The 17512-nt window shown below is 42.3% G+C and overlaps 2 protein-coding genes across 2 annotated transcripts in view; one reads left to right on the top strand and one right to left on the bottom strand.

The window, feature by feature from the left end:
• The window catches only part of LOC142814067 (kin of IRRE-like protein 2), a 176908-nt gene that overhangs the window by 12590 nt on the left and 146806 nt on the right, over positions 1 to 17512 (bottom strand). The window lies entirely within an intron of this gene.
• LOC142814147 (uncharacterized) lies at positions 7517 to 12074 on the top strand. The gene is made up of 2 exons (XM_075892100.1): positions 7517 to 8079; positions 11820 to 12074. Exons 1-2 carry the CDS (start codon positions 7540 to 7542, stop codon positions 11859 to 11861), a joined length of 582 nt encoding a protein of 193 aa, XP_075748215.1. The 5' UTR covers positions 7517 to 7539; the 3' UTR covers positions 11862 to 12074.

Raw genomic sequence — 17512 nt, 5'->3', positions numbered from 1 at the left:
GTCCTGCACTTCATGGCAGTTTACACGAAAATATCAGTACTTGACTGAAAGCATGATTCCAGATTTTCAAACCAAACGATTTGATGTATTAAAATGCAACACACCTAACGCCTCTAATGACGTGGCAGATCCGACATGACCGAATGTGATCTACCAGGTACACTGTGTTATGTCCTACGCATATGGATACAAACGAAAACTTATAACGGGCAGACCTTTATAAAATAAAACTTTTTCAACTATTGGGCGAGCGGTGTAACAAACCTACAGTCAACTGAAATTAGTGATCTGTCTTTTTAAGCGCTTTGCCTACTAGTCTCTCGAGTTTACAAACATTCACGCGTTTGTGTACTTTACCAGAACACAGATGTTAAGCGTGTTCAACATCTATGCAGAACATGACCTTGGATTGAATAAAAAAGCCACAACGAAGCCTTGAAAGCACATGAAAGTCTCATTCTCATGCAAGAACAAAACCACTTATATGCGTTTTATTACAGGTTGGTCATGTGTTGCGGGTCATTCTTTCCACGGTGGACAGCAATGATTTTTCTACCTTTACTTACCAGCCACAATTTCTGATGTCCTTGTTACTCAATTTTTTTAAAAAAAGACCAGCTCAGAAACAGATTGATGCAATGACAATACACAAAAGCTGTTTCAACAACGCTACCATGTCCGTGCAGCAAACGTAATATCGGGCGAGCAATCTGCAGGCTGCGTGCGTCTTCTCTTTCTCATCTTTCCATGTCTCAACAGTTTGATAGGCGACTTGAACACACGTCGTAAGTGGACCTAGAGACGGGAGCGCGGCTTGTTCCCGAATTCCGACATTTGGTGGACGCACACACTCACGATGTCTTGCAAAGTACCGGACCTCGTGCAACACGGCCGACTTCCACGGCCGCAGAGCGAATATTTTCTATTCACCAACTTGCACCGCGTGAAGCCTGAGGAAAACTGCGTCTTGAGGAGAGCGCGAGCGCTTGCAGTTCTTGAAACGCACGACTTGTGTGTCTTTGAGTGTGCGGATACGTGTTCCGTGTCGTCTCGCCGCCAGTCACACGGATGTACACGACAGTAATGCACTGTGGGGTGCGACCAACACACAAAGCTGGACGCATTAGTTAGAGAACAAAGCTCGCCACCGAAAGTTTCGCCATTGGCAGCATCGTCACACCTCTTCTTTCTACAAGTTGTTCCCCATGTGCAACTTGCAGTTGTCCACGTGTTGAAGGTGCTGCAGGTGCTGCAACTTCTTGCTATTTGACTTCGTGCCTGGAATACCAAAAAGTACGCTCGTAAATTTAAGAAATTTCTTAAACAGCTAGCGTTAAGGAATAATACAAACACTAATACTATGTAATATAATTTTTCTCATGTTCCTTCACGACACATGTCTATCTAAACCGATCATTGCATGAACTGTTGCTATGTATACTATGACAGCTTTTTTCTTCTTTTTCGAAATCTGAATCGTTTTTTATATTTTCGTTTGCTTCTCTACGTCCAAATACCTGTTCTTCATTCAAAATACCACTAAAGATGCATAAAGACTAGAATAACACATAGGCTTTGTGATACAAGGGTAGCACGGCGGGCTTGTTGGTTATTGATGTTTTTCGAGGTATAGCGCATCCAGGACGGGACAGAGAAGAAGACACGGAACACATACACGGCGGAGCACATACATAGCGCCGTGTATGTGTTCTGTGTCTTCTTCACTGTCCCGTCCTGGATGCGCTATACCTTGTGATACAAATTATGAACTCCAATATTCTTCTCGGCGAAATTGTGGAAGTCGGAAGTCAAAAACATGTCTAGCAATAACTTCAACGTTCGAGTGGTGCCTGCGCGTCCCATCATTTTATTCATAAAAAATATTTCTGTCAAACAAAAACAATTTATTGATCGAAAGCAAATTAGTTAGCGCTTTATAACTCGCAATCCAAAATAACAAATAAATCGCACTTTTTCGTTTACTGCTCGTCTATGCATAACCAGATTCGAGAATGAACCTCCGTTATGATGGCTGCGAGCGTTTCTTGCAAATCAGTCTTCAGACCTCTCTTGTTTATCTTGTAGAAATTATTGGCTGTCCAAACTTGAACACTGTAATTAATAAAAATAAATATTACTTCATTGTAAAAATGTATTTCACCAAGAAGTGGTCCTTCATGTCCAACCTCATTCTAGCATTTCTTTATACCGCCAAATACAGCAAAATTATTGGAATGCTAGTATTTTAACCATGTAGCTCTATACTTTCTCAGGCCTCTATTTTATACTTATATGACGACGGTAAATAAGCACAGCAATGCCTAACCACCCAAATGGGTACTTAAACTGGGAAGAACTACTGCGGGCAATCAAAAATTTTATTTTGTATATGTGAGCTGTGGTGCCGCAAGTGTGATCTCGAGTTACTTCATATTCAGAGAGATGCAAGCAGCAGAGCCCAACATCACACCATATTATGAACATATACAAGGAACAACTCTCACAAAATAAATGTTACAAAACAAACTAAATAATGCAAGGCATAATAAAGAAAGCTGTATAAAATATAGAAACAAAAAATTAAAAAAGCGATACTCACCCTCAATTTGGATGAACGGAAACATAACACGTGCACAAAAGATGTCATCCGTGAAACTTGGGCTGAATAAACATGCTTGAAAAACAAAAGGTCTCCTCGTTTTATCATTAAAAAGAATGAAACATGAAAAAACGGTGCATGCTAACGGAAGAAATGAAACTAAAACGAAGAAACGCAGAGCACACGTGCAGCGAGAAACAGTCATTGAGTGGTGATCCTAAACGTGTACGAGCGGTGCAAACAAACAAGACAAAAACATATGGACGTGCAATAGTTAAATAGTGAACGCGCATGACACACGGTGCAAGAAGCAACTAGAAATCGTTACATAAAACTTGCGAAGTAAGTATTTGTACGCTCACGCTGATGACTCCAAAATGTCACACTGTCAATTCGCAACTTAATTCCCTCCCCATTGAGCAAGCGAGATTCTGGACAAAACTCGCTGCGGTGTATATAGTTGAACTGGTGAACATGTTGCGTCGTACAAATTGCTTTATCGCCCCGTTCAGAACGGGGCAATAAAACAATTTGTACGACGCTCTGAAAAAGCATGTCCACGCAGTCCACGCTTGCGAACATGGTATGGGTGCCTTAAACACAGTGGGTCGGGTTTGACGAGACAATAATATCATTGCTTTGATACATAGCTGAATGCGGTTAATAAACCGCGTAATGGCCCGTCAAACGTTATGTCGTCAGAAAAATTGCGAGGAAACGCCGACTTTTTCATTGCGATAGCAATTATATGGACAGTCTCGGCTGGTTTTTGCCATCGCCGCCACCGCCACCCTCATTCCCGTATATGTATACGGAGAAGGGTGGGCTAGCCTTTTCTTTCTGCGGAGTGAACATAGCCTTTCCGGCCGGGTTCGTCTGCGGGAGCGCTTATCTCGTGAGCCAACAAAGGGGGAGGAGGGGGCATTCATGGTTGCCGCGCTATCACGGCAACGATCAGCGCGCGGCACTTGCCCCCACAGCAGGCGGAAGCTTTTATAGGGGCTGCGCTCTCAACAGGAAAAAAATGGTGCCCAAAATGTACCTGGAGCGGCCGTCCACCTATAGACGCGCTCTACACATAACTAAATGCCACCAGGAGCGACACACGACGCATAGCCCTTAGTACCAGCATATGCTGCCAGCGGGAGGCGCTTCTCATCAACGCCGTCACTACGCACGAGCCTTGTTGTGGTCAGCTACTGCGGCCACGCTGCAGGAAACTTGGTTACTTAGCAAGCGCGTGTTTGCTACAATTACCATTGCTCCTACAAATGCTAGCCTTGCTTCGTAAAACATTCGAATATGTTGCTATGGTTATGTATAAGTGAGAACGATGAAGTACGATAAATGTTCTTCCAATATATACATGCATATACATATACGTGAATGACGGCGGCACCAGCGGCGGGGGCGGTGACGACGACGGGAAAACCAGCCGAGACTGTCCATATAAATGCTATCGCAATAATACTGTCGTTTTATACGTTGTCATACATTGAGTTTTCACTCTGATTTAAATTGTTATTCGACTTTAGTATCCCTTTAATTTACGTGGTAGTCTACGCTGCAAATATATATATATATATATATATATATATATATATATATATATATATATATATATATATAAATGAGATATAACAGACAGTAATACCAAGGAATGTACAGGGGAAGTTATTAAAACCAATGGAATGTAAATAAAAAGAAAGAAAAGTGGATGAAAAAATTACCAACTGTGAGCTCACAGTTGGTAATTTTTTCATCCACTTTTCTTTCTTCTTATTTCCATTCCATTGGTTTTAATAACTTCCCCTGTACATTCCTTGGCATTACTGTCTGTTAGATCTCATTATTATATTGTGTTAAAACACAGAAAAACGAGCCCTTAGGTATACACTTTTTTCCCTTATATATATATATATATATATATATATATATATATATATATATATATATATATGCGTATACAAGAACGAAACACGTCTGTTCTTTCTTTTTCATCACTACAAGAGGGAATACCTTTACGATTTCGGGTCTTGCTATTTTGTTTCTTTTCTGTGGCAGTTCCATCAGCCATGAGTGCGCTTCCAGCATATGCGTAACTATGAATTCGATTCACAGCGTAAGCCTCTCCGAGTTATGCACTAGGCGTCATTTGCAGAATTGCATAGCTGCTTATCTTGAGCGCGTACTTTGATGCCAAAACATACAATCCGTGCTCGAAAATTGCATATTGAACGTTACGGCTATCTTTTTTTTTATTATCTGCGCGCCAGCGCGCAAACGGAAGCGACACCCAGGATCGCCGTCGAGGATGATATTACCAGCTCCGTTTCCTACGCATGGGGAGATTTCGTTTTCACAGAGATTGCTCCGGCATACACGCGTGTCAGCGTAATACCACGACTAGCACACTCGGCGACGCGTCGGACTGGAACTTACATACTTGGATTGAACTCCTTGTAGATCGGCGTGGCGGTGACGGTATTAAAGTGAGTGTTGCCGCGCAGCGACCCGTCACACTGCGACAGGAGTGTGCGCTAGCAATCACGTATGCGCATTTCATTCACTCTGCCGAGAAAGCGCTACTGAGACGAAGAGCGGCAGCAGTAGGAGCAAGGAATAGCTTATTTTAAAAATGTCTCAGTGAACGTGCAAATATAGAAGTGGGTCTGACAAAAGAAAAATCGAGGCATGCCAATCGCGGCTCCTTAAAAAATGTGCCCTCATGGTTATCTGCAAACGCTCATTGGATATTCAAGTTATTTCTTATCGATAACGACCAGAGTCGTTTGTATCTACGGTATTGCTCCCTTGTAATAAACAAATTGTTTTCGATGGTATTACGCACGAAGATCAAGATATTATAACGAGGCACACGACAGTGGAGAACTCCGGATTAGTTGCGGCCACGTGGCGTTCCTTAACATGCGCCTGACCCGCAGTCCTCGAGTTTTTCAAACACGAAAGTGTTTTATTCCGTCGTACACGAAGGCTCCGCTGACGTACGTCTGTCACGGAAGTGACGTTGAAACATATATACGAATGAAAAATCAGAAGGCAAACTTCTGCTGTGCGGAAGTAGAACCAGAAACTTCCAGATTCTCAGCGCGCGGCGCTAACCCCTACGCCACAATGCGTACGTTGTCTGGAGGGCTAACGGCAAACCATTTATATACACCATACACCGTTTGGCAGTCTTCCGAGCTTCGAAACTTTTGTCCGTTTTTGTTGTCAGTGGCGAGATGTAACCACGTTCTTGCGTTCTACGTGCTATCAAAGTCGCCACCTCCAAGAAGGGCCACCCCCACAGTCCCACGGAGCATAGTCTGACCTGCGCGCGCACTTATCAGACTCGTAATTCTGGAGAGGATGAAGGTCACTTCGCAAGCGGCCACGGCCGCGTTTAGAAAAGGAATGCGCTGCTGACACACGACGCAGAACGTGCGTTTTTTCTCCTTGAGGTGCGTGCTGCAAGTTTTGAGCTACTTGCTGTTGCTAACGTGACTTTTGAAATTTGTTGCTATCGCTGAAACAATGCCCAATAAACGCTAAACTACATCTGTTAAGACACGTTTCACTTTCGTGTTACACCGATTTCTATATAAGTAGATCAGCCACGTTTCTTTTTTTTTACATTAGGCTCGTTTAGAAATGTGATTATCATCGTCAGTGTTCCAACTCACGCCACTGTGCTCAACAATGCAACGCCTTAGTCGTTAAGCCACGCGGCGGGCATGTTCCCTGCGCTTAAAGCCTGAAACGCTTTAAAAACCTCACGGGTCATCTGCTTCCGGTGACAAAGAGTTAACGCTAGTGTCACTGTAGACTGCTGTTGCCATGCAAGGTGACATTGGGAATTTGTTCGAGTAATTTATAGCATAGCAGATGCCCTCTTCCTTCTATTTTGCTTTATGTTTTCACAACACTGCCTCCCGTGCAAATGCAAATCTCGTTTGAAATCAGCCTTCGAAAGTAGAGCTCATTTCGTATGTGCACTGTACGAATCTACGGCTCACTGGTAATCACTGCATACAATATGCGCGATACGTTGAAAACAGAATCGCATTGGCCAGAGCAACTTTATCTGCTGACATTAATCGGCAGCAGTGCGGCTTGCTAGATTTCATTCGAGTTTTGTCGGATAAATTCTATTTACTTTTTTAACTTTCTCTATCATTGTAGATGCGCCAGCTTACAATTTTCCTAGTGATATTAGTCATTGTATCTTCAGAATTGTTAAGCACTTTGAGAAAGACTAATCACGATCGAAAATAACTACGCGAGAACAAAAGTTTAAGATATGTTCACCTGCACAAGCCCAGTATAGTTCATTTCTTTGGAGCAAGGATTCAAAGCACAGTCAGAACATGTCTGCCAGTTTTCATGCGTTGTAAAGGAATAAAAACCAGCCCACAATGAAGCCAAGGATGGTTTGATGGACGTTATTTGGACTGTTTAAAATGCGTTGCAGTAGTTGCCTTAATGCAGCTAAAACAGTACAGGTAACGTTCCTTATGCTTTACCTGGCTTCGTTACCTGTTGGTTTTCATTATGGTTGCGTCAACACTAAAACAAACCCACAAAACTTTTGTGCATAATTAGCGATACAGTCACTCTCGCGCTCTCCACAACTTTCTATAGGAAATTTTAATGAAGGAACTACAATTACTATACGCTTTCTATCGACTATGCAAGCTAAATGACCAATTCAGGAGAGAAAAAAAAGCTACACTATTAGCTGCATGAATCCCAATGTACCAGTTATGAATCACGTATATTTTATTTCACATATCATAGTCCCACGAAAAACTTATTTACAACATTTATGTCGCTTCGTTCAACAGCATTTCTGTCGTTTTCTTCTTACTGTGTCATCGTCCTTCTCATACCGTCTTCGTATTGAAATACGAAGACGGTATGAGAAGGACGATGGCGTCATGTCAAACCCATTCCTGTTCTTTGTACAGGTATTCCTGCCTGTGGTGTCTACGGCGGCCAGCGCATCGACTACGCAGACGAAGATAAATGCCATCACGCTCCCGTATCAGCAGCTTACCCATGACCAAGAACCGCACGTGCTGAATCTTTCTACGCCGCATGATGGCGCCTCGACTGCATCGACTATGGCTATAAAAGGACGGCTGCAGCAACACCCGCGCAGTGGGCACGTCGGCTGGCATCGGAACGGCGTCATGTCAAACCCATTCCTGTTCTTTGTACAGGTATTCCTGCCTGTGGTGTCTACGGCGGCCAGCGCATCGACTACGCAGACGAAGATAAATGCCATCACGCTCCCGTATCAGCAGCTTACCCATGACCAAGAACCGCACGTGCTGAATCTTTCTACGCCGCATGATGGCGCCTCGACTGCATCGACTATGGCTATAAAAGGACGGCTGCAGCAACACCCGCGCAGTGGGCACGTCGGCTGGCATCGGAACGGCGTCATGTCAAACCCATTCCTGTTCTTTGTACAGGTTGGTGTCGATTACTCCTCAGTTAAAATAAGCAATCGTTGTTTTATACAGCTGACGTGCCCAAGCTGTCTACATGCTTTTTTTGTGAATACATGGGATCTTGTACGGTCTTTGCTAATGTTGTGCGGAGACGTAGAGCTCAATCCCGGACCTAGTACCGCGGAACTTCTCAAACAATTACTTGATGGTCAGAAACTTATACAAGAAAGGCTAAACGCCATTGAATCCAAGCTGCAAAAAGTTGACAAAATCGAAAAAACTGTGCAGTGCCTTGAAAAAAGGCTTGTGGATTTAGAAGACCGAAGCAGACGCAACAACCTTGTGGTATTTGGTATTCCGGAAAGCGAGAATGAATCAACCGTTGTCCTAAGCGAGAAGGTCGTTACTGAGCTTTTTAAAGATACTTTGGGAGTAGAAGTACACTCAGTAGAAAGATTACACAGAATGGGGCGTCGCCAACCAAATAAACCTCGCCCTGTGATACTGAAATTGTTCGACCATCGTGAAAAAATAACCGTTCTACAAAACTGTTTTAAGCTAAAAGGAAAGCGCATGTCAGTGTCTGAAGACTTCTCCGCTGCCACTAGGCAAATAAGAAAACAGCTCTGGGATAGCACGGCTGACCTACGCAAATCGGGAAAGAAAGTCAGACTCGTGCACGATAAAATTAGAATTGATGATGAGCTATTTGAATGGGACGACGAACAAATGACTAGAGTATCAGTTTCAAAACGCCGATCTAGGGCAAGGCAAAAAGATGCGTGACCACACAGTCACACAGAAAGTTTTACTTGCCTAAACATTAATGCTCGCAGCATCGTAAATAAAACAACCGATTTGGAAAGCATAGTCATCGCGCACAATCCAGAAATTATAGTAATCACAGAAACATGGCTTAACAGCGACATTGGTGATTACGAAATTACACCCTCGGGTTACTGCATCCTTCGAAACGATAGAGATACGCGTGGTGGCGGAGTTGCGATTATATTCAAGGACTCGCTGGAGTTGTTGAGACTGCCCGACATCATAGGAATCGAATGTGTTGTCGTGAAGGTTATCTTGAAAGAATGTGCATTGATAATTGGCGGTTTCTATAGGCCCCCTAGTTCAGACATATCTTTCTACGAAAGGCTTAATAACTTTTTATTGCCTTATAGAAATCACTCCAGTAATCTAATGCTTGTTGGAGACTTTAACGTTCCCCACGTTGCCTGGGACAATGACTTTCCCTATGCGCTTTCAAATGAGGCTGAACATATTCTTGATCTTGTGTTGTTTCATGATTTAACACAACTTGTTCATGCACCTACTCGAGTCCAAGGTACCAAACAATCAGTCTTGGATCTATTCTTGGTCAACCACAGGGTATTACAGCGAAATCCAACTATCCGAATCTTAGAGGGTATATCGGACCACAAAATTGTATGCCTGGATATGCAATTAAGCTGTATCCACAAGGTGACAAAGCGAGAAACTTTTGTTCCTGTGTTTGCACGTGCAAGTGATGTTGACGTACTTGACGTACTAGACAGCTCTTTCGCACACTTTGTATCCCTCTACGAGTCGGATAAGCACTCGGTTAATCACCTGTGGAACTTTTTCAAAAACCTTGTGACAAAGTGCATTGACGAATTTGTACCACGTAAGCGTAAAATAATACGGAACACTAACCCCTGGATAACCAAGGAGATAGTACGCTTGGGACGAAGACTTAAAAAAGTAAAACAAAAACTGAAACGGCGCAACGAAGCGTCCACAAGCAACTTGGTTTGCGCACTGAGATTGCAGCTTAAAAACTGTATTGCTGACGCTAAAGCTCATTATCAAAACGTGCAACTAAAAAAGTTTATTTCTTCGTCCCCGGCGAAATTTTGGAGGTATCTGTCACCAAATAAAAAATCGGCACCTACTCTTGTCTTAGACGGCAATGCGGTGACTAACAGCTCAGAAACAGCGCGCATACTCAATGAATACTTCTGTTCAGTTTTCACTGATGATAATGGCACGGAACCTGAATTTCTTTTGTTTGGTGATTTGCCACCGATTGACAATATAGAAATAGATGAAGAGGGCGTATTTTCCCTTCTGCTCAAGTTAGATGATAAGAAATCTAGTGGGATCGACAACATACCTAATGCTTTTCTGGTGCGCTACGCAGAATGGTGTTCTAAGTACCTAAACCTAATCTTTCGGAAATCTCTTTCTCGAGCAGAACTTCCTCATGACTGGCGTTACGCCAAAATAACTCCCATACCAAAAAAGGCAAACCAGTACATACCTTCCGCGTACAGACCAATATCGTTGTTATGCGCATGTGTTAAAGTTCTGGAACACATAATATTCAAGCACCTTTCCGCGTTTATCGAAAGCAACAACATAATAGACAGTCGCCAGCATGGCTTCCGACGCGGCTTATCGACGGTTACGCAGCTACTCGAAATGGTACATGACCTTGCCTCTGGTCTGGACAAACAAAGCCAAATTGATATATTATTTCTAGACTTTGAGAAAGCGTTTGACCGCGTGTCACACCGTAAGCTTCTAATCAAATTCAAGGCGATTCTGAAAAATGACTCTTTATTAGCCTGGATCGAAGCATACTTGAGCTGCAGGTACCAGTGCGTCACAGTTGGTGGAACCAACTCGCCATCCGCGCCAGTTCAATCCGGCATACCTCAGGGATCCGTCCTGGGGCCTCTTTTCTTTTTGGTTTTTATAAATGACATTGTCCGCGATATACCAGTTAAGATAAGGCTTTTCGCAGATGACTGCGTGCTTTATCAAGAAGTGAATGATCCTAGCGACCAGCTTCTTTTAAACGATTCTTTATCTAAAATTCAAGACTGGTGTACGAAATGGCAAATGAACATAAACCCCAAAAAAACTGTTGCGATGACCATAACCCTCAAAAAAGATCCTTTAAAATTCCGATACAACCTAGGCAATCACTCCTTATCATTCGTTTCGCAATATACGTACCTTGGCCTTGTAATCACATCTGATTTAAGGTGGAACGATCACATAGCTTACATTGAAAAAAAGGCTTTGAGAAAACTAGGTTATTTACGAAGGACGCTAGCTAAAGCAACCCGCGAGACTAAGCTACTCGCATATAAAACGTACGTAATACCATTACTTGAATACGCGTCGCCTGTATGGGACCCCCACACACAAGCTAACATTGATAAACTTGAATCAATACAGCGAAAATCTGTACGGTTCATGTTTAATGCCTACCGACACGACACATCTCCATCAGCTCTTTTGGAAAGCGCTAAGCTGGAAACTTTGCAATGGAGACGTTACCATGAAAGAATGAAGTTGTTCTACCTCATATATAATGACAAGCTAGCAATTCGGAAAACCAATTACATTAAACCAATTTTGCGCCGCGAAACGCGCTCCTCCCACCCTAAAAGAATTGATGAGCTTCTCTGTCATACTAACATATATCGGTACTCCTTTTTTCCCCGCGCAATCAACGAGTGGAACAAATTGCCACCAGAGGCTCTGGAAAGTGTCGATCTGAAATCATTTCTCCGTGCGTTACCTGCTCCATCTTTCTGATAGCTACACTCCCATTTCCTTTACAGTGCCTTTGTTCTTGTGCCCATTTTAGACAAAATATTTGCCTTACAATTTGCCACGCTTGTAACTAACATGCCCGGATGTACTTTTTGAATTGTTGCTGACTATTCTGTACTTGAACTTTTTTTTTTTTTTTTTTTTCCACACAGCAAAACCTGCTGAGCACTACTTTCGTGCAGTTTTCAGTATAGCCTTGTATGGCACGGCAATTGTGGACTGCATTTCCAGTTTCCTTTCTATGTGAATCAACGCGTTCCTTTTTTTTTGTTTTGTACCACTGTATAATCTGTTCAATATTTTTTTTGTACTTCCTGCATTTGTGTTCATTGTACCGCCCACCCCTGCCCAAAGTCTGGCATTCAGACTGGCAGTATTCTCCTAAATAAATAAATAAAATAAATGAACACGTGTTCCAGTTTATTCAAAAATGGCTCCATGTATTTACACTTGTGTCGTATTAAACAGTAATGGTACCTGTATTCAAAAATGCAGAATTAGTACAACAAAATGGAGCAGCTTCCACTTGCCCCACAATGCTCAAGAGACAACGGAGCTGATGAGTACCTAGGTGGTACTGTCTGTTACAGGTTTCTTATGTTCAATCAATTCTCTTTTTTATTCTTCTGTGTTCTCTCAGTTTCTTGTAGATTTCTTTTTTTTTTTTGCCTTCGTTTCTTTCCGAACTCTCAACTTTGTTTTCTTTTTCTGAGTCTGTATACTTTTCTACATCTTCTCGTTTTATCTCTCACTTCCTCTCTATCTCGCCCTCTATATTTCTGACTTTCTCTTACTTTCTCATTCTTTCTCTCACACTATTTCTCTCTTTCTTCGATTCTTACTCATTCTCTTATTTTGCTTAATCCTTTCATTCGTTCAACTTAGCTTTTTTTTCTATGCCCTGCTTCTTCGCTGCTCCTTTCTCTCCTCTTGGCCTCACTTTCATTTTTCACCCCGTGGTTATACTATACTACACAATACCAACTATATTAAACTCTACTATACTGTACTATACTATACTCTACTATACTGTACTATACTATATAAACTATACTATACTATTGCAAATGAGTTCAGAAGAAACCCGCAAGGTGGCGAAAGGTTCAAGAAAGGGAAAAAAGACGACCACCCATTTGTAGGACGAAGGCAAAAGGAAATCTGTACAGATTTCTCGGAAAGCAAACCTTCTTAGTTGCCGAAAAATTTGTCCTAGCCCGGAGCTCGAACTTGGGACCTCAACCTTGTGGCTTCGTGCTACAAACGGGTGGTTGTTTTCTTCCCCTGTCTTATACTATACTATACTATGAAAAGCCTGTAAACAGGGGGTTCTGTCGAGCTGACGTTTCGACAAGCGAACTCGTTTTCCTCAAGGCTAGTATAGAAGCGTCTTCAATCGAAGACAAGTCCGCTTGCCCGAACGTCGGCCCGGCACAACCCCTGTTTGCAGATTTTTCATGGCAAGCTTTCTTCTTTCCTTCATACCGTTTTCTCCGATTTATGCTATGCTATACTACGCTATACGAAGCTACGCTCTGCTAGCGAAGCCGGATAGCCGAATGATTAAAGGTACCGATAACCAGTTTTTATGGTGCCTTTTTTTCCGGCTCAGCGATAAACTTACCTATGAGAGCATCTAATCGCAGAAACTCAACGCGAAAGAACAGCGTAAAACATTTGCAAACATACTTCTTGCGTCTACGGCGAATATGAAGTCGCAAATACAAACGACAAATCATGCTGCAAACAGTGAGCAGGACTGCGGTTTATGTTCGACTTCGGCGGTTCGCTGCGCGTCCGTGCACCCACCGCGCATGCGCGGGTCTCGGTAAGTTCCACTCGCTACCGCGGAGGCAGAGCCGCTTCTCACCATTCAAACTCACTTTGCCTCGTAAGCAGGACACAACCAGGCAGGGATAGATAACAATATACGTGCTGCAATTTTAAGAGTCGATTATCGCGCGCATGACAGCGTCAGACCGCGGCACCACGTACAGCAAAACGATTGACTGTATATTTGGAGCTTCAGGTCTTTTCCTCTACACACTTGATCATGCCCTGGTTTATTACTAGATGTGCCAAGAAAACTAGACGAAAAATGTCCAATTTTCTGGCTATCGAAAGTTATAGGAGGTTAATACTATTAAACATTATTTAACCCCATCGGTTCTTGCATTTAAACATTATTTGAAATTTAAGTTACACTCACGCCACGAAAACGGTGCTGAAATGTGTTACTACACTTCACAGTCTTTTCGTTTCTGCCCGTATCTAATGACACGTTCTGACCAGTTGTCTGTCCCTTTACCACGCACGCCTTCAGATAGTGGGTACACGTATTCGAATCTCGTCTCGCGCAGAAATTTTTCTCCCCCAGCATTCTTTTCTTTATCTTTATTCCTCTTTCTTTAACTCTGTCTTTTCTAACTTTATTTTGTTACTCGTTGTCTCACCCACCAGAGTTATTGCATCTCCACGCTACAAGATCGGCGCGCGCGGGTTCGAAAGAAAGAAGGATAGATGAACCATTATACGACGAAAGCGCGCGCCTCGAGGTGGTCGTCAGCGTTTTTCGTTGGCGACGGACCCATTACGACGAGCTCAAAAGGCTCCACATTTAATATAACGAGACTGGTCACGAAATTTCGGATGTATGATTGTTAAGATATAAATTCTCTCAGCAATAAGTAGCTCTGTTTGTGTTTCCGACAAATAGTTAGGATAAACTAGTCACAACCAGGGCCGCAGCCAGGAGGAAGGGGGGAAGAGCTAGGGATTCAGCTCTCTCTCGAAAATTTGGATGGAGCTGTGTGTTTTACTGAAGACACTAATAAAAAAAACATTGGCCGCGTATCTCTGTTCTTCGTAGCAAAAGATGTCGAAAGATGATAGTCTTCTGTCTAGAGACACAACGTGACATATGGCGCCATCTGGCAATGGTGTGATGAAACGAAAGTTTCTTTAGAACGCAGAGTCACTGGTAAATGGCCGCACCGGGTAGTTAAAGCACCTGAATTTTTTAGCGAAGCATAAAAAAAATACCCGCCTTTTCGTTCATAGCGTCGCATTGTAAGCGTAGCGTAGACTTTGGTCTGTAGAGTTATGTATATCAGCAAATTTGAAATAAAAAAACACACTGCCAAACACTTACATATAGAAGTTGCACCTCAAATATGCGAAATACTTGCTTTTCGATTGACAATGTTCACACGTATGAAGGCAGCCAACAGATCAAGATGGGTGGGCTTTGAGCACGGGCTTCAACTTTTGCCGGGTTGCTGAATGGTTGGACAGGCACCACAAGACAGACGAACGAAAATTTTTGCGTTGACCTATCCCAATAAAGACTATCGTTTTCGTTTTAAAATGTGTGTTTCAAAACCTTAAACCTGTATCACCCCCGCCTCCACATTTGCGAAAAATTCCGGGCCCCGGTCCTTGTCACAAGTGAAAAATAAGTTGTCCAACAATGAATGTCGCTCCTGGCAACACTTTCATAAGAAAATTGGTCATCAAGGCGAAATTGCTTGCCAATGACTTCTGATCACTCAAACCTCCACATGCCCATTAACATCAACGCCGTTTAGAAATTCAATAAAGCAATTACAAGCAGTAGTTTATTAGTTTGGTCGATTACTCACATTTTGACTAAGCACCATCATTTTCACTGTGATCGTTCTTTTTTGAAGAAACGTCATTTTCTGATAAAGTAATGTTACCGGTGCGTTCTTGAAAGGAAACTGAAGTATTTTCCTTGTTACGAGATAAAAGTCGCCCTGTAAGAAAATGAGCGGTTTTCAACAAAGCAACTGTTTTTCTTCATCTGTAAACAAAACGAAATGACCGTCGACTGTATGAACTTAGTAAATACTTTAAAACGAAACATCTTGCCATGCAAGCAAAGTCTGACCAATGCAAAGCTCAACGTTGTGTTACCACAAGAGAAACACAATTCTTTTGCGGTTCTTTTGCGAGTGCATGTGTTTTGCTTGGACAGGTGAAAAAGCTAGCGATTGCTTGAGTGCAGAAACCAAACATTTAGCTTAAAAGGTTAAAGCTAGGTAAGTTGAACTTCCCACGATTAAGTTAGTAATAATTCATGCTGAAGTTTCATGTTTACACAAAATACAGGTCATAAATAGCATGATCTCATGCTTTGTTTCAATCTTATTGTATTTTTGTCTGAGACAGACAACGGCCTGCGACCCCATCATGAAGGTCAATGAAGAATATAGAGGTACCGCTAATTTTAGCCTACAAAGAAAATATAAGCATGAAGGTCTCAATAAAATACCACAATAAAAGATGAAGTATCCTTCTTCCATTATTGTTTACACATATCAGGACCATACTTTTACTCCCTATAGTGCTTTATTGTACTTTTGGTTGATTGTATGCTTGTTTGGCTTTCTTTGCATTTTGTTTCCTTTTATCCCTTTAACACAGGTAAACCCTTCGCTCCAACTATGGTTCAATTAATTGCAAGGCACAGAGCAGCTACTATTTTTGTCTTCCGTTTTTCACTTTCATAGGTTTTTTCAATATATTTAATCATTTTCAAGCCATTACTGAAAGTGTGCATTACTCACTAACAATTTGTTCATACCCATTCACTCCCCTCAGTTCTAACAAATAGGTCAAACTTTGAATCACCTAAGTCTCTAGGACCGACGCTACTAGGAAGCTCCGCATGCTTGCCCGCCAATGCTCGACGACACATTGAAATTAGGCTCTTTTTATGCATGCAAGAGTACGCTCCCTTGATCCTACGTTAAGCTTACGGCTTTCAACAAGACTCCGACGACGTGATGCTACTCTTCTGTGTAGACTTTAGCTGGGTGTCGCGTTTACCCGTGTGTGCGCGTACCAGCATAGGGATGGCCGACACGACCGCTTGCGCACACTGTGGAGATAAAGAGACGATTCCACACACCCTGTGCGACTGCCCGGAATATAAAATACAAAGTCAATATCTTTCTAGTACACTCACCAAGTTAGATGACCAGCCACTGCACACAGAAAGTATATTACGCCATCCACTAGACTCGTCATCACAGAAGAACGCCATGCAAGCGCACTTGGGCTTCTTGTGAACTACTGATGTGTGTGAAGGACTCCGAGTGGATTGATTTTATGGGTGCGTTTGTGTCTGTGTTTTATTTTAAATGCAAAGCATTTCTTACCGAACTTAGGCAACTTTGAGCGTCTCTCTCTTTATATATATATATATATATATATATATATATATATATATATATATATATATATATATATATATATATATATATATATATATATATAGCTCCTTCCGTTTACGTGCTCTCGTGGTCATCCCCTTAACTTGGTGTGAAGCAAAATAAGCATGCGAGGGTAAAATAGTTTGATGAAGATGACGCTCTGCTCAAAACATCAATAATGTGACGATTTCGTGGCGTACGTCGTCAAACACGTCCTGTAAGATAGTCGCACATACATATGGGCATTTATGTGCCGCTGGTATGCGGGTAAGAGCCACAGGTGATAGACACTTAGTATCTACCCAGGAAGGACGACAACACACATGGGCAATTTTAGCGCGTGAGCGTTAAGCAATACCCCACATTGGTGGCGTCGACCCAAGAAAGGCATAAAATAAATATCAGTGTTAAGAAAAACCTGACAACGACATAGTTGTGCAAGTGCGAACAACTGGTTATATAAACATCTGCAACTCTTCAACATATGTCTGCGCGTGCAACACTTGTACATATTATTAGTGTCATTTCATGACGTGTCGCTCCATAAAAAAAATGCATCATAGTCACCTTCTTTCAGCATGCTTCCCATAACGTCGATTCCCAGGTACGTG

The sequence above is a fragment of the Rhipicephalus microplus genome, chromosome 4 (assembly GCF_043290135.1).
Source record: "Rhipicephalus microplus isolate Deutch F79 chromosome 4, USDA_Rmic, whole genome shotgun sequence".
In the NCBI taxonomy this organism is placed as follows: domain Eukaryota; kingdom Metazoa; phylum Arthropoda; class Arachnida; order Ixodida; family Ixodidae; genus Rhipicephalus; species Rhipicephalus microplus.
Note: the sequence above shows the minus strand (reverse complement) of the source record. Positions and strands in the feature narration are given on the sequence as shown.

Coding starts and splice junctions, on each gene's coding strand:
- LOC142814147 (XM_075892100.1), top strand. CDS start 7,540: ATGTCAAACCCATTCCTGTTCTTTGTACAGGTATTCCTGCCTGTGGTG. Junction 8,080..11,819: donor CATTCCTGTTCTTTGTACAG/GTTGGTGTCGAT, acceptor TTTTCCACACAG/CAAAACCTGCTGAGCACTAC.